The sequence below is a fragment of the Nicotiana tabacum genome, chromosome 11 (assembly GCF_000715075.1).
Source record: "Nicotiana tabacum cultivar K326 chromosome 11, ASM71507v2, whole genome shotgun sequence".
Taxonomy (NCBI): Eukaryota; Viridiplantae; Streptophyta; class Magnoliopsida; order Solanales; family Solanaceae; genus Nicotiana; species Nicotiana tabacum.
The window spans coordinates 41,512,796-41,536,730 of NC_134090.1; the positions used below are offsets into that span (position 1 = coordinate 41,512,796).

The 23,935-nt window shown below is 35.7% G+C and overlaps 2 protein-coding genes across 8 annotated transcripts; both read left to right on the forward strand.

Annotated features, from left to right (window-relative positions):
• The first annotated feature begins 13,208 nt into the window (after positions 1 to 13,208).
• On the forward strand, positions 13,209 to 22,121 carry LOC107768115 (uncharacterized). 7 transcript variants are annotated; one of them, XM_075225026.1, is made up of 10 exons: positions 13,209 to 13,479; positions 17,112 to 17,423; positions 17,506 to 17,611; positions 18,464 to 18,892; positions 19,453 to 19,691; positions 19,788 to 20,000; positions 20,085 to 20,177; positions 20,288 to 20,389; positions 21,121 to 21,444; positions 21,886 to 22,121. In XM_075225026.1, the coding sequence occupies exons 5-10, from the start codon at positions 19,647 to 19,649 to the stop codon at positions 21,967 to 21,969; spliced, it is 861 nt and encodes a 286-aa protein (XP_075081127.1). In that variant the 5' UTR covers positions 13,209 to 13,479; positions 17,112 to 17,423; positions 17,506 to 17,611; positions 18,464 to 18,892; positions 19,453 to 19,646; the 3' UTR covers positions 21,970 to 22,121. The 7 variants fall into 7 exon arrangements, with proteins under 7 accessions (XP_075081127.1, XP_016442705.1, XP_075081129.1 ...); XM_016587221.2 differs by lacking the exon at positions 13,209 to 13,479 and adding an exon at positions 16,102 to 17,022; XM_016587220.2 differs by lacking the exons at positions 13,209 to 13,479; positions 17,506 to 17,611 and adding an exon at positions 16,102 to 17,022 and having other exon boundaries at positions 17,112 to 17,317.
• Positions 14,729 to 15,738, forward strand: LOC107768116 (uncharacterized). Its single transcript, XM_016587223.1, has 2 exons — positions 14,729 to 15,503; positions 15,605 to 15,738. The coding sequence occupies exons 1-2, from the start codon at positions 14,729 to 14,731 to the stop codon at positions 15,736 to 15,738; spliced, it is 909 nt and encodes a 302-aa protein (XP_016442709.1).
• Positions 22,122 to 23,935: the final 1,814 nt, after the last annotated feature.

The window sequence follows — 23,935 nt, forward strand, 5'->3', positions numbered from 1 at the left end:
TTTTAATTAAGTATTCTTTTATTAATTGGTGTATTCATCTCCAAATCCACATTGAAATCAAGAATTTTTTAAATTTTGAGCCTATAATTCAAAATAGTAATGAGTTCATGGTAAGAACCTAAAGGTTGACCTCATAAAATATAAATCTTGGAATCATCATAGTCAGTGCCAGCTTCATGGTGAAGCAAGTAAGGCACTTGCTTTAGGCCCCCAAATTTGGGGTCCCATCTTTTTAGCAATGATATATTTATAGGTTTTTAAAAAAAAAATATTAAGTATTTTTAGTAGAAAAGTAATGTTTTTCACATAAAAGAAAAAGAAAATTTTGTATGAATTGTTGTATGTTTTTACACTCTCTTCCTTATTTGTCCAAGTCACAATCTTTCTTTTCCCTTCTCTCATAAAATTATATACTTTCTTTCTTATCTCTTTCTTACTTTCTTTCTATAAGAATTTAAAAGTTCAACGGTTCATAATTTTTGTGGTAAAATTTTGAGATCATTAGATGATGGTAATTTAGAAAATTATACCGTATTAAACTTTGAATATTCCTTAAAATATATGGTTTACATTTATTTTTTAAACTAAAAAATATTAACAAAAATAGTACAAGTAAAAATAATACTTATTCGATATATTCAATCAAATAAAAAGACTTGATTCTTTTTCAAATGCTTATGTTTTCTTATAAAGTAATAGTATAACAGTTCCTGTAATTTTACCTCAGCGGAGAAAAGTTTTTTCAAATTAGAATTGATGAAATTTTTTCTAAGATCAACAATTCTCAAAAAAGGTTAAATGAGTAGGCTATATAACCATTAAAAAAAGAAATTGATAATAAAATAATTATTAACTTTTTTGCATCTCAAAAAATTAAAAAATAGACTTTTTTTGGGAATGTTTTTTCCAAAATTTAAGGCCTTCAAATAAAATTTGGCTTTAGACCCTTGAGCCGCCCCCGATAATAGTACATATATGTACTTGAAATTTTGAATCCGCCTTTGACGGGTAGGAAACAAAGCTAGTTATGGGTGAGCGCAGCAGTCGCGTTCTTTGAACAAAATGAACCTTGGGTTCCGAGCAAGAACAAGCAAGAGGGAGTAGTAAATGATCGATCACTAGCGTCCAATTCCTTTTGCATGCCTTTTGGGTCCTCTTAAATATCTGTCCTTGTATGTAGACTTTACTACAACGCCCACAGAGATAGACTCTGTGCTCAACAGTACACTGTACAGCAACAAAGACAGCAGCTGTTTGGGTGGAACTAACTGCTGTATGCAGAAGGGGGAAGGGCTGAAGGGGGGAGGGGAATCGGTGATTGACCATTGCTCAGATTTCGAAGAGAAACATTGCCACGTGAATTTGTGCAATTATTTACTGCCTCTGCTCTTTGCTCTTTAATTACCCTCCAATGTTCCATCATCAGTTACGTCAATCTTCAAACTGATTAATATTTCTCAAATTTTTCCTTTTTCTTTGGAGTTCGGAAGGCAATGAAATGAAGAATTAAGGAATTTTTTTTCTTTCTAATTTTCTCAAAGATTACTTGTTTAAAATGGTAATACTTTTATTTTCATTAGCTCAAGTTAGATAAATATTCATATTCGTTCAGTCATCAATGTCTTTTTATATTAATTTAAGTTTGATGTACCTTTTGGAAGATAAAAGTTCGATAAGATATTCAATAGAGGGGGTACTAGCAGTGTAAAAATAAGATAAATTGTAAATCATGAAAAATGATAACAACAATAATAACAAATTCAATGAAATCCCACATAGTAATTAAGGTCTGGGGAGGATATGGTATACACAAACCTTACCCCTACCTTGTGAAGGTAAAGAGATTGTTACCGATAGATTCGCTGCTTAATGAAAAAAAAGGGAAAGAAGTAGAAATAACAATTGGTAACAACAGCGAGATAGGTGATAAGGTAAAAGATAGAATAATTGAAGCAAACGAACCAACAAGGAAGACATGCACGCCTATATACTAACCTTCTACTCAATTCCCTAATCCTCATACCCTCATATCAAGAGTCATGTCCTCAGTAAGCTAAAGTTATGTCATGTCCTGCCTAATCACCTCTCCCCAAAACTTCTTAGGCTTATCTCTACCTCTTCTCAGCCCCACCATGGCCAACATGTCGCACCACCTCGTCGGGGCATCTATGCACCTCCTCTTCACATGTCGTACCATTTGAGTCTAACTTCCCGCGTCTTGTCCTCAGGGCCATTCTCACCTTGACCCGAATATCATTCCTAATCTTATCTCTCCTGGTATATCCACACATTCATCTCAGCATCATCATTTCTATTGCTTTTATCTTCTGAACATGATTGTTCTTGATAGGCCAATACTCTGCTCCATACAACATAGTCGGTCTAACCACCACTCTGTAGAACTTACCTTTAAGTCTTGGAGGTAACTTCTTATCACACAGAACCCTGGAAGCGAGTATCTATTTCATCCACCCAACTCTAATCCGATATGTGACATCTTCATCAATCTTTCCATCACCTTGAATTATAGAATTGAGGTACTTAAAACTCTCTTTCTTGGGGATGACTTGTGACTCCAGCCTCACTTTCATGTCCGTTTTATGAGTTACATTGCTGAACTTGCATTCCAAGTACTCTATTTTAGTCCTGCTCAACTTGAAACCTTTTGACTCCAGGATTTATCTCCAAATTTCCAACCTCACGTTAACATTGTCTCGTGTCTTATCGATCAACACTATGTCATTCGCAAATAACATGCACCATGGCATTTTCCCTTGCATGTGCCGCGTCAAAACATCCATCTCCAAGGAAAATTAAAATAGGCTAAGAGCGAAACCCTGATGCAATCCCATCACAATTGGAAAGTATTTTGCGTCTCCTCTCACAGTCCTAGCCCGAGTCTTAACTCCATCATACATATCCTGAATCACCCTAATGTATGCTACAGACACACATCTAGCCTCCAAACATCTCCAAAGAACTTTCCTCGGACTTTGTCGTAAGCTTTCTCTAGGTTAATGAACACCATGTACAAATCCCTCTTCCTTTCCCTATACTGCTCCACCAGTCTCCTAATAAGGTGAATGGCTTTAGCAATCGATTGCCCCAGCATGAATACGAACTGGTTCTCGAAAATAGACACACTTCTCCTTACCCTAACGCTCACCACCCTCTCCCAAACTTTTATAGCATGGCTTAGCAGCTTGCTACCCCTGTAGTTGTTGCAATTGTAGACATCACCTTTATTCTTGTACACATAAATCATTGTACTCCACCTCTATTCTTCAAGCATCTTCATCGTCTTAAAAGTGATATTAAACAACCGAGTAAGCCACTCCAAGCCTGCTCTTTCCGCGTCCTTCCAAAATTCCACGGTTATCTCGTCTAGTCCTGTCGCTCTACCCCTGCTCATCTTACACATAACCCCCACAAACCTCAACAACCTTGATATGTTTGCAATACCCAGAATCTCGACGACTCTTGGAGTGCTCCAAGCCCCATAGCACAATGTTCCTATCCTCATCTTTTTTCAAGAGTCTATGAAAGTATATTGCCATCTTCGCTTAATATGATAAAAGAAAAAAAAAATATCTTAGTGATAATGGTGATAATTTTACTTCAATCATGAGCTGAGTTGTTACTCCAAAAGTAGAAAGATTGGAAATGAAAAAAGTGAAGCTGTAGAAAAGGCAAAGTTAAAGTTAATTTGGCCTTGTGTTGGTTGAGAACCGGAAAAAGGTCATATTAAAAGTTAAAGTTAAAAAAGGTATGTGTAAGTTAAAGTTGTTTTTGACATGAAAAAAGAATCTAAGTTTTGTGATTAAAACTTGAAAAACTCGAAAAACTCCTAAATCTTCTTTTTCAAATTTCAAAATCCATATTTCTACCTTGAAGTTGAAAAATTGGTCAATTTAATAAAACAACACTTATTTGAAATAATCTTCAATTCTTTGAGCCAAAATCTATGGCCAAAGGGGCTAATATACAGTGGCGGAGGCAGGATCTCCACGAAGGGGGTTCAAAATTTTTTTTTGTATCTAGTGGGAATTGAACTCATGACCTTATGTAGATTTTGAACCCCTGACCACTAAACTACACTTTTGGATTGTGTTAAGGGGGTTCAAAACTTAATATATAGAGGTAAAAAACATATTTTGCCTTATATATACAGTATATTTTTTTGACGAAGGGGGTTCGGATAAACCCCTTGCGCCCCTAAATTCGCCCCTGCTAATATATGGAGCAACGCCATATCATATTAAGCGTATTTACTGTCTTTACTGGTATCTTGGAGACGCGCACACGCAAGAAGAAGCTATATTCTAGTCTTTGGTGGGCAATAAAATACACAAACAAAGTCGATGACAGATAGTGAATCTCAAGATAAGCTCAACTTAGTTCAAGGGACTTGTTAATGGGTTATTGCATGGAATACCGATGTGGGGGCTTGTTGTTCGTGATCACATTATGAGTTGAAAAGAAAAAGAAGCTACAGTAGGTATACAATTATTCTTAATGGTGTGATACCTTTTGTCACGGTCCGAAATTTCCACCGTCGGGACTGTGATGACGCCTAACATTTCACTTGCTAGGCAAACCAACGTTAGAACAATTTATCCATTTTTAACAATTAAATTAAGCAACGAAAAATAACAGGAATAACTAAAATATCAATGCGGAAGATAAAACTGCCAAACGTCTATTTTAATTTCCTGAACCTGGTGTCACAAGTGCATGAGCTTCTAAAGTAATACACATAAAGGTTTGAAATAAGCACAAAGGTGTCTCAATAAAGTTGTACATCTAAAACAAAAGAGGATGGGGACTCCAGGAGCTGTGGGTGCTGAATAGGCGTATCTCAAGTCTCTGCAGTAGTTTGATCAGAGCTTTCTAATAACCGCCGCTGGGACCGTCTCAAAAATCCGCACAGTGTGCAGAGTGAAGTATCAGTACAACCGATCCCATAAACTGGTAAGTGCGGAGCCTAACCTCGACGAAGTAGTGACGAGGCTAAGGCGGGTCACCTACATCATAACGTGTACGCAGTATATAATAATGACAGAAATAATGAAAAGACCGAATAGAATTTAAACAGTCATTAGAGAATGAGAACTACAACCTCGAAAATAAACCAGTATCGACCAGAGTTACCAATCTTTACTAGTTCAAACAGTATATCTGAAAAACAACGCAGCTCAGGAAATAGAAATATGTATATTGTTGCGGCGCGCAACCCGATCCCACAAGACAACACATAATCCTCCTTTATTCCATCGTATCAATAACAATATCAATAAATAATACATATTTGTTGCGGTACGCAATCCGATCCCACCATATATCAATATCATAATTTATCCTTATTTTACCATATCAATCTACCTTTATTCCTCTTGTTGTGGCTTGCAACCCGATCCCACCGAGTATACATATTCACCCTTATTCCACCATATCAATCCTCCGTTATTACACCTGCTATGGCATGCAGCCCGATCCCACCATATCAGTACCAAACACTCAATGTGTATAGACAAATCAACAATCTAAATCACAAGGCCTTTACGATAACTAAATACCAAACTGAACCAAGAAGAGGAAACCTTGTTTAATATAGAATCTACACAAATAATACTACACAGCGAGACCAAACCAACAATTTATAGTTAGAAGATACTAACGAGTCAAATTAAGCAAATAGCGGGGATTGGGAAAACTATTAAGAGAGGTAACATGGTTAACAGAAGGAGATATTGATTAACACGTAGCAATTAAACATAGAAAACATTTAGAGCATATAACAACTAAGACAGGGAGGGAAACTGTTAAGGTAAAGCAGTAAATCAGGGAAAACAAATAATTCGGCGGCGTATAAGCACTTGTCACCTCGCATATACGCCGCTTACATGTATTTCATGTAGCAAATAAGTCAAGGGTTCCTAATCCCTCTAGTCAAAGTTAGACACGACACTTACCTCGCTCCACGGGCCACTAAATGCTCAATCATCGTTTTTTCTCTAGTATCCACCTCCAAACCACTCGTATCTAGCCACAATTAACTCAATAACATCAATTATCGCTAAAGGAATCAACTACAATGCATAAATTTAGAATTCCCAAATTTTCCCCCAAAAAGTCAAAAAAATGACCTCGGACCCACTTTGTCAAAATCCGAGGTTTGGACAAAAATTCATTTACCCATTCGCCTCTGAGCCCGGATATATAATTGATTTTGAAATCTGACGTCAATTCGAGGCCTAAATTCCCAATTTTTCAAATCCATAGTCTCTATAAAAAAAACCCCAAATTCTACCATGAAAATCTTAGATTTTAGGTTGGAAATTCATGAAATGTGATGGAAAATTAAAATAAAGTGGGTTAGGATCACTTACCAAAGTTTTGGGGAAGAGTTGGTCGTGAAAGGATCACCTCTAGGGTTCTAGGATTTAAAAAATTGAAGAATGAATCAAAAATTCCGTACAAAAGTCATTTTGATCAGTTGCAGGTATCACATTTGTGATTTGGCGTTCGCAAATGCGAACTTCTCTTCGCAAATGCGAAGATTTACTTGAGCGTGCTTGTTGCAAATGTGACCCAAGGTCCGCAAATGAGAACTGCCAGGATCGCAAATGCGATCAGTGCTTCGCAATAGCGAAGCTGCCCCTCCCCGCCCATTGCTCGCAAATGCAAATATTTCTTCGCAAATGCGAGGCTCGCAAATGCGAAGTCTGCAGACCTGAAGCACACCAGCTATGATTCCTAAGTTCAAAACACTCCGTAGTCTATCTGAAACTCACCCGAGCCCTCGGGGCTCCAAACCAAACATGCACACAAATCTTAAAACATCATACAGACTTGCTCGTGTGATCAAATCACCAAAATAATACTTAAAACTTTGAATTTAGTACCAAATCAAATGAAATTCTCAAGAACACTTTGAAATTCCTATTTTCACAACTGGACGTCCGAATCACGTCAAACCAACTCTGTTTCTCACCAAATTCCACGTACAAGTCTTAAATATTATAATGAACATGTACCGGGCTCCAAAACTAAAATACGAACCCGATACCAACAAGATCAAACATTAATAATTTCTTAAAAACCATTTAATTTTTATACTTTCAATTTTCATCAAAAATTCATAACTCGAGCTAGGGACCTCTGAATCCGATTCCGGGCATACGCCCAGGTCCCATATTTCGATACGGACCAATCGAGACTGTCAAAATACGATCCAGATCTGTTTACCAAAAATATTGATCGAAGTCATCTCAAATGAAGTTACGCAAAAATCTTTATTTTTATCAACTTTCAACACAATAGCTTTCCGGAAACACGTCCGGACTGCGCACGCAAATCAAAGAGGGATAAAATGGGGTTTTAAAAGCCTCAAAACACATAATTTGGTTTTAAATCATTAGATGATCTATCGGGTCATCACACCTTTTAAGGAACGTCATGCGAACATGACCCAAATCGAATGCTATATATCATACTATGTTAGGAGTACTATCTTTGAGAGAACTTATTTCTTTTTGTTAATACATGTTTCAATTATTTTCTCTAAATTTAGTATAATAATCTATTTAAATATTTAATTCTTAATCTCTTTGTAAACAAAGTCGACTAAAATGAGAAGGAAAGAGTATCATAAAAGACAACTTTCTTAAAATTTCACGATCGTTCACTCATTAGTGTAAACGTTTATTTACCATATTTCTGCTTAGACACATTTCCAAAAAATGAAAGTATCTATATGAGAATGACTAGTTTATTTCCATCTCTAGCTTCCCTCGGTGACAAAAGTAGCACATCAGTGATAAGTAAAAGTTCGAAGAACAAATCCCAGTACCGGTGTAAGTTGAGATTTGCTTGTGTACTCGATAGATTTCAGACAATAATGCATCCGAAATTTAGATCTAATAGATTTTCAGACAATAATGCAAATTACCTGATACACATGTTTGTACAAAATAACCATTATTTCAACGAAATAAACGAAGTAAGACCAACCTTATAAAAGATAAAGGGAAACAGTCCGAATTTCCCTTAATTTGTACTATTCGAAAATTGATCAATTTTGTCATAGTTATATTTTTGGCCGATTATTACTTTTGTTGTTATCAAATCTTTTTGTATTTGTCCTTGTCATAGATCCAGCTCCAGAATGAAATAAGTGACCTATATTTTTCCTAATTTTTCGAGAATAAAGGTCAAAAGTCACTTAACTTCTGATTATAATTTAAAATCAAACCTTAGGTTGAAGTTTCGTCAGTGGTCAAGGACATATATAAAACTTTTTCCTAATTGCAAGAGTAATACTCGATCAAAAGTTTAACGGATGTCAAATATATTCGATCAAGTAAATTTGACCCCTTTTTTTGAAAATTGATTTCTTGACGACAATGGAAAAGTGGAGTCCATTACTCGAAATGTTATTGAGCTATGTGAAATTATGAAGTAAAGTCACTTTTCTTTCATTCGTACAAGAAAGTCACTCAACTATCCATATTACACTCTAATGATCACTCAATCAAATTTATTGATTTTTTTGTAATTAAAGAATTTTATTACCAAGTAAATAGTTACAGCTTACAAAACAACCAACTACAGACATCTTCTGCTGGACATGAAGCCCGAGCATGCGATTTCTTCTCTACTCCTTAAACTCCTATTACAATCCTTACTTAGCTCATACTGGATACCAATTCATATTGCTTAGATAAGTATCCAGTTTTTTATAATTTTGAGCTCTTATATGTATCTCCTGAACTATCGTTTATTCACTATACTTTGTGCATTGATTTGTTTCTTCTGGAAAATAATAATGTTTCTGGCTTGCCAAATATGGTAGCCTGCTGCAGCCAAAACCATTCTATATTCTCTTCCCCGTTGCATTCTTCTCTGCCCATTGAACTTCTTCTTTCTACTGTTTTTTCCTTCTCATGACCCCTTGCCAGGATAGCAACTTCTGCCATATCTCGTTTGAATAATCACAGTCAAAAAATAAGTGTTGCACTGTTTCATTGTTCCTGTGGCACATTGTACACAAAGTTTCATCTACTAAGCCCCATCTTGCTAGTCTTTCTTTAGTAGCTAACCTGTCTTGTATAGCTAGTCTTAGGATAAAGATCCACTTTGGCATTCCCTTGTTGTTGCATACTAAACATCTCCATGTCACCTTTTGGAATTCCCCTTGTAGTGCTTTGTACATCTTTCTGGTGGAAAAACTATCACTGTACCTCACATCATCCTCTGAGTATCCAGCCTCTTGGAATTATGCCTTGGCCTTGAATATTTTTTGAATTACCCAAGAGGCATTCTTTGGTTCAGTATCTCATATATTATTATCTTTTATATAGTATGCATGAACCCAATGCACCCACAACTTCTCTTTCTTCTTGCAAATGTTCCAGAGCAATTTACAAATAAAAGCTTTATTCCATAGTTCTATGTTTGTGAAGTTTAACCCCCTGCTATCTTAGGTGCACATAGTTTGTCCCAAGCTATCAAAGCTTTCTTTGTTGGTTCAGCACTGCCCGTCCATAAAAACCTTCTGCAGATTGCTTCACTAAATTGTATAATTTTCTTTGCCAGAATGAATACTTGTGCCCAGAAGTTCTGAATTGTTCCCAACACACTTTTGATCAGTGTTGCTCTTCCTGCATAGGATATAAACTTGGATGTCCAGCATTGAATTCTATTAAGCATTTTATCAATTAGAGGCTCACATTGAATTGTTGACAATCTTTTTGTACTCAAGGGAACACCAAGGTATTTAAAAGGTAGATCACTTTAGTGTATCCTAGTATTTCCATTATCTTTAGCTGTGTCCTGCTATCTACACCTCCAAAATATACACTGCTTTTACTTGTGTTTGCCACTAGCCCAGAAGCTGCAGAAATATTTGGAATTGCTTATGCAATGCCACAACAAACTGCACATCTCCCTTACAAAATAACAGCAGATCATCAGCAAATCCCAATTGTATTAGTCTCACTTTAGCACACCTTGGATGAAATCTGAATTCTTTGTTGTTACCTAGCTGCTTCATTAACCTACATAGGTACTCCATAGCAATTACAAATAGCAATGGTGAAAGGGGATCTCCCTGTCTTAATCCTTTTTTTGCTTCAAATGGCTTGATTGGCTTCCCATTGACAATGATTGAATATGAGACAATACTGATGCAAACCATTACCCATCTTACATATTTTTCTGGAAGTCCCAATAACCTCATCACCTGTTCAACAATACCCATTCCACAGAATCATAAGGCTTTTGCATATTAATCTTTAACATACACCTAGGTGATATATTCTTTCTCCTATAACCTTTGACCAGTGCATGACTCATTATAACAGTATTTGTGATTAATCTTCCTGGCACAAAAGTTGTTTGACCATTGTCAATCAAATCTGGCATGACTTCCTACAGTCTAGATGTTAGTATCTTGGAGATAATCTTATATAACACTGTACAGCATGAGATAGGTCTGAATTCTTTAATATTACTGGGGTTCTTCACTTTTGGTATTAGGGTAATAGTTGTACAGTTGATTGGTTTGCACATTACAGATTCCTCAAAAAACTCCATCACAACTTGAATCACCTCTTTCCCTATGATATGCCATGCTTTCTTATAGAAGAATGCATTGTATCCATCACATCCTGATGCTTTATTGTCATCAATACCCTGTAATGCTTGCTTGATTTCATCTTTATTTACTGCTCTTATTAGCTTCATTTGTTGTTGTCTACTTAGATTGTAGCCTTGATGCATCACTTCTGTATTAACTGCTGGTATTTGAGTTGTTGCTGTTCCAAGTAGCTGCTTGTAGAACTTCAGTATTTCTGCTTCCACATCATTAGCATTCAAGAGTAGTTGCCCTGCACTATCTGTCAATCTTCCAATGTGATTAGTTGCTTGTCTATTCTTAACGCATGCATGAAAATATGTTGTATTTGAATCTCCTAGGTTTAGCCATTTAATCCTTTATTTCTGCTTCATTATACTTTCCTCAATTTCAAGCCATTTAACCAACTCCATCTTTGCCTCTTTTTCTTGAGCTACACTTTCAGTGCTATTCTCCAGGTCCAACCATTTCTTCATGAATCCCTTCCAACTTTGCTCTTGCTACTAGAATTTTTTGTCCAGTACTGTTAAAATCTTGATTATTCATTTGCTTCAGCTCGGTCTTTAGTATCTTGAGTTTCATCCACACCTTGTTCATTGTTGTTCCACCACCCCTTTTTGTCCAACATTTGTACACAGTATCCTCAAACTCTTTGTGTTGAGTCAAGCTTTTCTATTCTGCTGGTCAGTATCAATTGATATGCTCAAGGGGCAATGATCAGAAAATCCAGGTTGCAACATCCTCCCCTCCATCACAGGCCATTTCTGGATCCATGCAGCATTGACAAGTATTCTGTCTATCTTACTATGGACATGATTGTTTGTCTAAGTGTACTTCCTTCACTATTCTCAATTCAGTTAGTCCAACCTTCCAAATGAACTCTTTGAAATCTTACTTCAAATTCCTATACTGGTGTCCCTTGTATCCTATCTTCACTAGATAAAATAGTATTATAGTCCCCTATTAACACACAAGGTCCATTAATACCATCTATGGTTTTTCCCATATATTCCCATAATAATTTTCTATCTTGAACAGTATGCATACCATAAATGACCCCAAAGTTAAACTTGTTGCCATTCTGGAATTTTGTTACCTGCCCTATTATGTATTGCTTGTGTATATCATAACTTTCAAATTCCACCCTTTTCTGGTCCCTAACAACCCATATTTTTCCACCTGGAGCTACCGTATAGTTTGCTATCCATCTCCAACTACTAAACACTTTCTTTATAACAGATTTTGCCTTTACTTCCTTAACTCTATTCTCTAACACAACCATTAACACCACCTTATTTTTCTCTAATAATTTTTTTTAGTTCTTTTTGCTTGTACCCCTTATTCAATCCTCTAACATTCCAAGATATGATGTTCATTGTTTTATGGATCTTGGTTTTATAGTACCACCTCTGCCTCTATCTCTAGGCAGCTCTCTACCTTGGTCTTAATTCTCTTTCATTTGGACTATCTTTTGTGCAGTATCCACCAAAGCTTTGAAAGCATTACCTATATTAACTCCATTCTCATTTCTCCCTCCCACATTCTTCTTTGATGCAGACTTCCCTCTTGCCAGTTGCCATTGCTCTTCACTTGGCTTGTTGTTTTGGGCCTCTTCTTTATCCTCTTCCACTTGTTCTAGAAATCTTTCACTTGTATCTATTTTATCAATCTTTGGATCAAGTTTCCTCACAACTTTCCATACTTGTTTCTGGTTCTATGCTCTATAGTTTTGTTGTCCCCCCCTCTTGTTTCTGCATTTGCTGGTTATGATATGAGTGGCCAATTTGATAGCATATTTGGCAATATTGAGGCCTCCATTCATATTGTACCAGCTGCTCAATCACCTTACCTGTAGGATCAATCAATTTAATTGTCCCTAGTAAATTCCTTGTTATGTCCATTTCAACTAGAATCCAAGCATATGAGGTCCTATCAATCACAGTTGTGTATGCATCAGCATGAAGAGGTTTCCCCAATCCACTTCCAATTTTACTAAGGGCTAGGTTACTCCAATAACTCAGTGGAAGTTCTGGGAATTTAACCCATAGAGGAATAGTTTTCAGCACCTCTTCACTAAAATCAAATCCCTCAGTCCATGCTTTAATATTACTGGTCTACTATTCATAGTATAAGGCCCATTCATCAATACCACATCCCTTTCTTCTAGATTATGCATCAAAATTATAAAGTATCCATCATTGTGAAATAGTACCTTAGGCTTCCTGATTTTTCCCCATTGACCAGCAACAAATTATTCAATAGCTTCTATAGTTGGAGTATTTTCAATTACATACATAATTATTGCTCGATTCCATTTATGCTTCTCCTCAACTTATGTCTTCTTTCAGAATTTGTATTACTACTTCACCCTCTTGCATCACCGGTGGTATATATGTTAGATCCACCCCTTTTGCAATAAGTTTGTTTTCATCACTACAAAAAAAGGGTAAATTGCGGAGGTTTATTTGCGGAGGATACAAGGAACCTCCGCAATTTACATAAATTTGCGGCAATATATTAGCCCCCACAAAATTATACAATTTATGGGAGTCTAAAACCATTCGCAACCCTAAAATAATAGCGGGTAATTTATTTCAGACTCCCTCCAATCTTTTTCACCTAGAAACTTCCGCCCCTCCAACAACAAAATACACTGTCTTCTTCTTCTTTGAACTTCTCTTTTCCTCACAGAGAAAGAAATCTTGTGTCCTTGTCCTACGCTACATTTGGAAACTGTCTTCTCAATTTTCTCCTTATTGAGTGTGAGGCAAAATACACCCGTTCATTATTTCTTCTTTGATTGAGTCCACTACAAATCTTTGCCAATAATCTCCTTCTTCCAGGTTTGATTTTTCTCTTTTCTCCTTATTTCCCCTCATGGGTTTTCTGTTAATTTTGAATTTTTGTGTGTATTTTGGTCGATCTGTATGATTAAATGGTGTTTGATATTGAAATTTTGTGTGTATTAAATGGTTGATCTGTATGAATTTTTGTGGGTATTTAGTTTGTTTACTTTTTTCTAGTGTCTCCCGTTTCCATGTGTTGTCCATATTTTTTGTAGAATAGGTAAATGAATAGTTGCTTCGAACTACTAATAGGTTGTAGAGTATTATTATTTAGTACTCTAGTTATGATCTTTATGGGGGTGAAGTTAAAAGATAAAATTGAAGGAGAAGCCTATGCCCCAAAATATGAGAATTCTGGAAAAACTTACAGGAAAGGAAAACGTCATACAAGTTTGAGACATGTTGGCAGGGTTTAGCCACTATAGTTTGATGAAGGTGAGACATGGGAAAGCTGGAAATATAATTTTACATATCACAAATATGTAAAGAGAGCTGACAAGGAAAAATAAGTGTCAAAACTAACAAAGCTACAGTATGTGTCAACTAAGGCACTAGGACTGATATGATCAAAATAGAAAGTATATCAAATAAATTGGAGCTGAAAGTAGAATCATATTGGAAATGACCCAAACAAAAGGCAGAGCAATTTGAGATAGATGCAGTATATTTTGATAAAGGAGATAGATGCAGTATTTTACCCACATTCACATTAATAGACATGTTTTGAGGCATGCAACACTTATACTTCTGTTTGAAAAATGCTTTCCCATAATTTCAAATGTTAAAAGTATGCCAGACAAAAAAAGTCAGAAAATTTAGGAATTCACACCTCATAATCCTAATTTGTCAATTTAACAAACACTAATAACATAACTTTGTAAAAGCAACTAGTAATGTGGGTCAGATATTATATAGTATGAGTTGTCATTATAGCCACCCACTGGAAACCAGCATTTCTGGTTCATTACTTGAGATATTATATAGTAAATTCTGAGAAATTTACTGTTTAGGAAGGGAAAGTCGTTGAATCTACTTATTATTGTTGGGAGATATGACTATGACTATGCAAATGCATTCTTTCTTAGAGGATTTTCAAGTTTGGTAGTGTTTATGATTATAGTTGGCTTTTGTTGTATGTATTTATTGCTTCATAGTTAATATTTTGTATTCTAATAATAGAGAACTGATATTTTCTCTTTATATTTTGAAAGGTTCATCAGCGGCACTTGAAAGTTAATACTTTTCTATGGATAAATCTTGGATTAGAAAGCCAAGGAACACCAAAAAATATTTATTTGGTTTAAATCAGTTTTTAGATTTTGCATTTGCTAATGCTGTTGTTGGAGATAGAATAAAGTGTCCTTGTCCTAAATGTGGATTCGCAAAGTGGCAAACTAGAGAGGTAGCGCTCGAACATTTGATTTGCAAACCATTCCCTCAAAATTATGTCACTTGGACTATTCATGGTGAAAGAAATATACTGCCTAATTCTATAAATAATGTGGTTATACAAGATACATTACCTCCTAAAAATCCAGTAGAATTATTGATTAATGAAGCATTTGGGGGCCTAAGGCACGATGGGGTTGATGTAGGTCCGTCACAAGTAGCGGGTGGTGAAGAAAGGTTAAATGATGAGCCTGCTTCAAATGATAAAGACTTTTTCGAGTTTCTTAGAGATGGAAGTCAAGAATTGTTTGAAGGGTCCAAGTACTCAAAACTAGAATTTTTATTAAAATTGTATCACATAAAATGTTTGTCTGGGCTAAGTGACAAGGGAATGGCCATGATACTAGATTTGTTGAGGGATGCATTTACATTTGCACGGATCCCTCATTCTTTTTATGAGGCCAAGAAAACTATCAGCAAGCTTTGTCTTGATTATATCAAGATAGATGCTTGTCCAAATGATTGTATGTTATTTTGGGGGAATGATGCTAATGAGGAAACATGTAAGTATTGTCACACTTCTAGGTGGAAGCCTAATAAGAAAAGAAATGAAGATCTTGTGTCTACTACAGGTAATAAGAAAACAAGAAGAAAACTAAGAAGCCTGCAAATATTTTGCGTTACTTTCCATTAAAACTAAGGTTGCAGAGATTGTTCATGTGCTCTAAAATAGCAAAATATATGAGATGGCATGCTGAGGATAGTAACGAAGATGGAATCATGAGGCATCCTAGAGATGGTGAGGCATGGAAGAGGTTTACAACTTTTCCTGGATTTGCCATTGATCCCGTGTTCGGCTTGGCCTAGCTAGTGATGGCTTCAATCCTTTTGGAACGATGAGTACTAATTATAGCATTTGGCCAGTCATTTTAGTTCCATACAACCTTCCTCCTTGGTTGTGTATGAAACCATCCAATTTTATTCTCTCAATGATCATTCCTGGTCCACGTACGACGAGAAATAACATAGATGTTTACCTACAACCCCTTATTAAGGAGTTGAATGAGTTGTGGAGTGAATGTGTCGAAACTTTTGATTCATCAAAGAAAGAGATGTTTAGATTGCGAGCTACTCTTATGTGTACAATTAGTGACTTTCCTGGACTTGATATCTTATCTGGTTGGAACTCACATACTGGTTTAGCATGTCCCACTTGTAATTTTGATGCAGAACCTTGTCGACTTCGCCAAAGTAGAAAGTGGTGCTTTATTGGTCATCGTAGATTTTTAGCAAGAAATCATAAATTTAGACTGATGAGGCATCACTTTGATGGAAATGTGGAGGAAAGAAACCCACCGAGAAAGTTATCCGGATCTGATATTTTGCAACAAGTGAAAGATATTGATGTTACATTTGGAAAACCGACTGAGTTGAATGAGAGAAGAAAAAGATCTAGACAAAGAAATATTGGGCAAGGTGCAACACAACAATGGAGGAAAAAAAGCATATTCTTTAATCTTCCATATTGGGAGTTCAACTCGTTGCGCCACAATTTAGACGTCATGCACATCGAAAAGAATGTGTTTGACAATATTATATATTCTTTGCTTAATGATAAAGACAAGTCAAAAGATAATATTAAGGCGCGAAAAGATTTGCAAGATATGGGTATAAGGCGTGATCTTTGGCCCGACGAGAATGATGAGTGTAGGCTTGCTGTATTTACCATTCCAAAGGAAAAGAAAGTGGCTTTCCTCATAACTTTAAAGAATATTTCAGTGCCGGATAGTTACTCGAGTAATATTTCTGATTGCATTGATCCGGACCAAAGGAGAATCTTTGGATTAAAGAGTCATGATTGTCACATTATTATGGAGCAATTGCTACCAATAGCAATTCGCAATGTGCTGCCAAAGGAGGTTGTTGCAGTCTTAGTAGAGCTTTCCTTTTTTTTCAGAGAACTTGTCTTAAAAGTTTGAGTTTGGCAGATTTAGAAAAGTTACAAGATCGAATTGTGCTCACACTTTGCAACTTGGATATATTATTCCCACCATCATTTTTTACTGTAATGGTCCATTTAACTGTCCATCAAGTAGATGAAGCAATACAAGGTGGTCCGGTACATTATAGGTGGATGTATTTTGTTGAAAGGTAAAATATTTCTTATCTGAAATTTTGATGTATGTAATATTAATTCAAGTTAAGTGCTTATTCTAAACTTGTTTCATTTTTTGTTTTAGATTGTTAGGTCATTTTAAGTCCCTAGTAGGGAATAAGGCACAACCAGAAGGTTCCATAGCTGAAGGTTACATTGTTGAAGAAGCTCTAACTTTTTGTTCTCGTTACTTTGAGGGGATTGAGTCAAGGCTGAATAGGCCTAGACGTGTGAATGATGAACCAAATCTTAATGAGGCTTCTGAAATATCATCTATCTTCCCTCCACAAGGTAAACCAGTTGGAGGCTCCTCAACGTTCCCATTAACTTCATTAGTGAAGACGCAAGCTCATCGATATGTGTTATTTAATTGTGCGGCAGTGAAGCCATTTATTGAGTAAGTAAATAAAATTGATATGAATATTGGCAAAAGTTTAGAGTTAAAATAATTAAAATTGATATAGTTAGCTCATTTGAAGTGAGTTTAGGGATTACATAAGAAAGAACACAAGAGGACGGAAACCTTCAGCATCAGATTTGGAGAGGAGGGTTAATAAGGAGTTTCCTGATTGGTTCCCAAAACGGGTGAGTGAATGGTATAATAATTTTTGCTTCACATAGCTTTTCTCGTTGGATTTAATATGCTTGATTAAAATAAGTTTGTTATTATTAGATTATGAACCCAGAAATTGTAGACACCATCTCTACTGAACTGAAGTTCCTAGCACGAGGTCCAGCGCCAGATGCTAGAAGGTTCACTGCTTATAACATCAATGGATTCAAATTTCGAGTTTTGTCTAGAGATCAAGGATTAAAAACTCAAAATAGTGGAGTTTTTCTTACTTCTGACACCTCTTGTGTTGCATCTAGTGCTGATAGAAGTGCAAGGCACGCAGACTTGCCATACTATGGGAAGTTAGAAGATATTATTGAGCTTAATTATTATCGATTCACAGTTGTGCTCTTCAAATGCCAGTGGGCAGACACTACTCGAGATAGAGGGTTCAAAAGAGATGCTTGGAATTTTAATTGTGTCAATTTTTCTAGATTGATTCATATTGGTGATCGTGAGGATGATGATCCTTACATTGAAGCATCTCAAGCAAATATGGTTTATTATGTTGATGATGAAACAGATAAAGAATGGAGTGTGGCTGTACATCTAAAGCCGAGAGATTTATTTGATATGGGAGAGGTTGATGAAAATGAAATATGTGAGAATCAACCATACCAGCAACAAGAACTTGAACAATTTTTTAATGATGCTTATGAGAATATCCAAATTGCAATAGATGAGCATATGTCTGAATAGGCATGTCAATTTTCCTGTATCCTTGTATGTTTATTTTTTTTCTTCTATATATATGTACTTTATTTTGTATTTTGTTTTTTTATTTTTTATATTCTATTACTTATTATTTATTTTATTGATTGCAGATATGCCGAAGACCAAACGTTTCCAGAATTTACAAAAGTCAGTTCAATCAGCATCTTCTTCACAATCTACTGATGCGGCACCAGATATGATATCACTATTTCAGGCCACAACACAGCCAAGGCAGCAAGCTCTTTCATTTCAAGCCATGGGGCAGACAACTCCTTGCATTCATCCGACTCCTTTATTTCAGGCGACATCACTACCAGCTCCTTCATTTCAAGCCACAAGACAGCAAACCGCTTCATTTCAGGTCACAACACTGCCAACTCCTTCATTTCAGGCCATGGGACAGACAACTCCTTCATTCTAGGCCACGGGACAAACAACTCCTTCATTTCAACGTCCAATTAATTCCACACCAGCACAAGCAACATCCAATAAGCATGCTAAACGTGAGTCTTCACATCATTGGACTGTCGATGAAATAGGTAATATTTATCCTTTCGTTGATGTATAGGACTTTAGAGTCTAATTGTGGGAATTTGTCTAATTATTGCTCTTGGCATGTCTGTTGAATTTTGTTTGATATTTCTGGTGATTTATACTTCTATTAAGTAACAAGAGTCCGTTTTCCTTCTGATAAGGCAACATATGCCTTCTATGAGCTAAGCAACACAACATTGTGTGGCTGTTGAGAGCTTCTTGGACGCAACATGTTTTATATGGTTGTACTGATTTCCTGATTGCAGACTATGAAATCTTTGTTGCCATGGACTATTGTACATCTGTTGCTGCTTCACATATCTTCTCCTATGTGTGGTTGTTACTATTTGCTAGATTCAAGATAGGACTAGGTTACTTTAAAAATTGTTGTATCTTTTGTGGATTGATGTTAGTTTCTTACTATCTGCTCCTATGTATGTATTGTTACTATCTGCTCCTATGTGTGTTTCACAGTAATAGTATCTTTCAATATAATGATTATTCAAACCTCTCTATACCATATCTCTTACCTTCACTTTCTTGCTTTTATTTTTATTTATTAAAGATTCACATGGAGATACTAAAAGGCTCAAATTGAAGACTAGAGAAGCATTAAGTTTACCTCAGGGAGAACGTGTTGTGGTGGAGTTTGATTGCTTGGATCCGATTGGCGAAGCACAAGGCCTTCTTGCAGGCGTATGTGGCCTTTTAGCAACTGACTGTACCATATTTCCAATTAGCTTTGATAAATGGTCGGATATGCCTAAGTCATACTTTAACGACTGCTTTAATAAAATTATAAAGGTATAAGCTCTATATCTTTATAACTATATCTCTATTTTGTATTTTACTTTTATATTTGTATATAAAAGATAAACTAACCAAAATTTATTTTTGAAGTCTCATTTCTGTTTTATGAACATTGAGGAAGTTGCACGAGAATATGTTTATCGCTCTATTGCAAAGAAGTGGGCTACAAGTAGGCAGAAGTTGTTGGATGAGTTTAAAGACCCACTTAAAACCAAAGATGAGATTATGGATAATTTTCCGGTGGGTATTACTCGGGATCAATGGACTTTCTTTGTGAACTACCGTTCTAAAGAAGAAACTCAGGTATTTTTCTTAAACGTCACATTGAAATGCATAAAAATATGATTATTCATTTATATAATTGACTGAAATATATCTTATTGTTAGAACATGTGTAAAAGAAATGCTGAAAATCGGAAGAAACAAACAGTTCCACACACCGGTGGCTCCAAACCTAATTCTAGAAGAAGGGCTGAAATGGTGAAAGACGTCACATTATTTACCTTACTTTACTATTTAAATTTTAGATATTGTATCTATTTCTTTTTCTTAATTAAATTATTCTGAATTAGTTTTGTTTTCATACATAGATGGCTGAGACAGGGAGAAAGCCTGGACGAGCACAACTTTATCTTGTTACACATACGAAAAAAGATGGATCATATGTAAATGAGGAGGCAAAAGAAATATGTGTAAGTTACATTCATGATTGTTACAAATGATTTCCATGGAGTGATTTATATTCTGAATATCTCTACAAGTTTTGGCACATCTATTACACTTTTCCTTATCTTTATTCCACTTCCACTGATAAGCTAAAGTTGGGGAAATGTAGTAAAAAAAGAGTTGGACGAATGTCGAAACTTCAAAGAAGCCTTGTCTCTACTATTTTGTTTTTTTCTTGTAAAATTTTTGTTGAAACCTTGTATATTATTATGGCACGTTATTTATAATATGTATGCCTCTAGGCGATACTTGCACAAGTTATTAGATATTTCAGTTTTTGAATAGCATAACTGAATGTTGCAAGAGCAGTAATGAATGTTGTGCCACTCCACGATTTGATAATCATGACACTTTATTTATTCTTAAGAATGCCATGATTAACCATTGTCTCAAGTCCCATCTAGTGTAGATAAGTCAATTTTGGTTTACCTCAGTCTTTTTGGCTCTTAAGACATTGCTGTTCTTTTGTGTTTGCCTTTTTTTTTTTGCCTTAAAAGATTTATGTGACTTAAAACTTGTTATTGGATAAGTTGTCTTGAATCTATTTACATTGAGTTGGTCACCCCATCCATGAGTTTTTGGCACTGCACATCTATTTTTCCTCCAGTTGGTTCAGTACATGTGTTGGTTTGGATTAATGTTTACAGGCAATTGCTAATTCTAGTTAATAGATTTTTGTGATGTGTATTGTGTTTAGGAAAAAATTGAGCTAGCAGTAAGTGAAAGTACAGTGGATGAGTCTGAAATTTCTCCAAATGATGTTGTTGGTAAGAAGCTAGGCAAAGAGCATCCTGGAAGGGTGAGATGTTTGGGATTAGGAGCTACTCCAAGTAATACTTTCAGAGAGACAAATCTTCTTCCTGGTAATATTAGAATTGTGAGTAATAATGTCGGATGTTCTTCTTCTGGATGCCAAGAGAAGTACAATCAATTGATGAATACTCTCAAAGCATACATGATAATGAAGGAAGGGTCAATACCAGAACAATTTGTTGGGATCTTTGCTTCTACTCCTACAACGGTAAATGCTAAGTTCTTTTATTTTTGGTGTATTGTGCAATTTTATCTATCACATCTATTATTAAAAGTAGTTTATTTTTGTTTTTAGTTAGTAGTGAGCAGGCCTTTATTTTTCTGTTCCTATTAAATTGTGAAATGTGGGTGTTTTCTTGGAATAATATATTCTGAAAGTGCAGAAACACAATTAACATATTTAGTTGAAACATGATGAATAACTACTTCATATTGCTCCTTAATACTGGCTAAAACTATAAGTGGACTTGGCTTTTTAATATCAATACAAGAGAAAATTCTTGTTCAATTCGTTTGCCCATTAATCTTGTCATTCCAACGTTAGATTCAGTTTGCTGCAATTTTAGTCCTTATTATGGATTTGTCAAGATACTCCTTTGACTTTAGTTCTGCACCCTCATTTTCACACATTATTTACTTTTTGCTGCAGCCGAGAGATGCAGCTAGTGGACCCGTTTCACCGACGGATGCAAGAAGATCTTCTGGCGCTAGTAATCCCTGTGACATCCATTGAGATTCATTTTAATTGAAGTGGATGTATTATGACAGTGTAATAGCTGACTAATATAGATGATTAACTATGTTCTAGTTTAGCTTAATGACATATGATACTACTATGACAGTATTTTTCACGGTTAATGAAATGTTGATGTTTCTTAATTTTAATATTTTGGTTTAAGCATAAATATCTCAATTGATATTAGGGAAAAAGTATGACGTATTGATGATAAAAAATCAATTCTATAATATATTTAAATATAGATGAGGTTAAACCCCCAAAAGAAATTGGATAGATTCTGATGGTGTATAGATACGAAATTGCGGGGGTTTACAACCCCTACACTAAAAAAAAATTTAAATTTTAAAAACAAAATTTTGTTTTCGCGCATGAAATTGCGGAGGTTAAAATTGCAATTTGCGGAGGTTAGAAACCTCCGCTATTTGTTGTCATGGCGGTTCGTCAAGCCCCCGCATTTAACTGCCGCAAATTAATAGTGGCGATGCTTACTACGGGGTGTGCTCAACCGCCGTGACGGCAAATAGCGGAGGTTTTTAACCTCCGCAAACTGCAATTTTAACCTCCGCAATTTACCCATTTTTTTGTAGTGCATGAAGTAATCCTGCCCATGACCTTCCAATATTGTTTCTTTTCATCTATTTGTGCTTCTCTTCCTCAACTCGTACTGGTACTGTTCTATTGCTTTGCTCCATTAAAGGATTGGTAGTTACTGTTACATTGGAATTTGCTTTGCTCGTGCTCGCTCCACCAATGATGACCGGCGATGTGTTCAATTTAGGTATCCCTTGATTGAATGGACTCACTGGGCCAGCTGATTTTACTCGATTGCAGCTCAGGTCTGGCCAATTCAACTCACTATCACTGTCTAGATCTTCCTCATCCTCCTGCATTTTTCCTTTTGCATGTTGTTTTCCTTGGTCCCTTGTAATAATTTCTTTGATTCCGCGTTCAATGACTGGCGTTTTGCTTTGGTTCTTCCTAGGCCTCCCTCTTCCTCCCATTTCCGGCGACTGGCACAGGTTATTACATCTAACGTGCTCCTGAGAGAGAGAGAGAGAGAAGTTTTAATCGTGGTTACTATTTATTGATTTTTCCAATGAAAAATACTGACTTGGCAGTCCAAATAGACGTTTGGACCATAGAGAATAATTGACACCCGAACAAAGTATATAAACTCACCCATACAACCGATCCGAACTGTTTATAAAGATAAAAATCCACCAAAACGTCTTACAACGATCTTTCGTATAAACGTGTCGGATCGAGACGGATTAGGTGTATGAGTGAATTTTGTTATTTTGTTTTGGTATTAATTAATTTATGTAGTCCAAAAGTATATGTGGACTGCCAAGTCAGCATTTTCTACCGAAAAAGTCAATAGATCTAGTTGAGTAATCATCAAAGTGCAATTAGAATAATTGAATGATTTTCTTGTTACAAATGAGAGAAAAGTAACTTTATTCAATAATTTCACATAGTTCAGTCCGAGCAAGAAAAGAGAGTCTGATATGAACCTCATGTATACTGTTAATTTTCTACCCCAGCAGCTAGTTTCTTTCGTGATGAAGTAAGAATTCAAAGGATGGAGTTTGCTTAATTTCCCATTTTGGTGTGTCTTTATCACCAGCTTTTTTGACATTTTTCCAAGTACTGTAATGGACAAAATCCAACAGGAGAGTAACATGTACACTGGCGGTAGTGAACTGTTATTCTGTTATTATGTTGGATTGACTGCAGGTTTTTCGAGTTACGAGCCCTCCCATAACCAAATATTTCATCTGGTTTGTTTATTTTAGTTTCTTTCCAACCAAGTCGTACTTCATGACTCTGAACTGTTGACAATAGAAAAGGAAGAATTTCTTTGTTGTACTCCCTCCCTTTCAAATAAGATAAAATATTTTTTTTAGTCTGTTCCAAAATAAATATATTATATATTTTAAAATTTGAAAATAATTTAACT

Bases quoted from the DNA above. Each gene is read 5' to 3' on its own strand.
- LOC107768116 (XM_016587223.1), top strand. From the start codon at position 14,729: ATGGATAAATCTTGGATTAGAAAGCCAAGGAACACCAAAAAATATTTA. The intron at 15,504-15,604 runs GTAATAAGAAAA...GCTCTAAAATAG, and splicing joins AGATCTTGTGTCTACTACAG to CAAAATATATGAGATGGCAT.
- LOC107768115 (XM_075225026.1), top strand. From the start codon at position 19,647: ATGCCTAAGTCATACTTTAACGACTGCTTTAATAAAATTATAAAG. The intron at 20,001-20,084 runs GTATTTTTCTTA...TCTTATTGTTAG, and splicing joins GTTCTAAAGAAGAAACTCAG to AACATGTGTAAAAGAAATGC. The intron at 21,445-21,885 runs GTAAATGCTAAG...TTTTTGCTGCAG, and splicing joins TTGCTTCTACTCCTACAACG to CCGAGAGATGCAGCTAGTGG.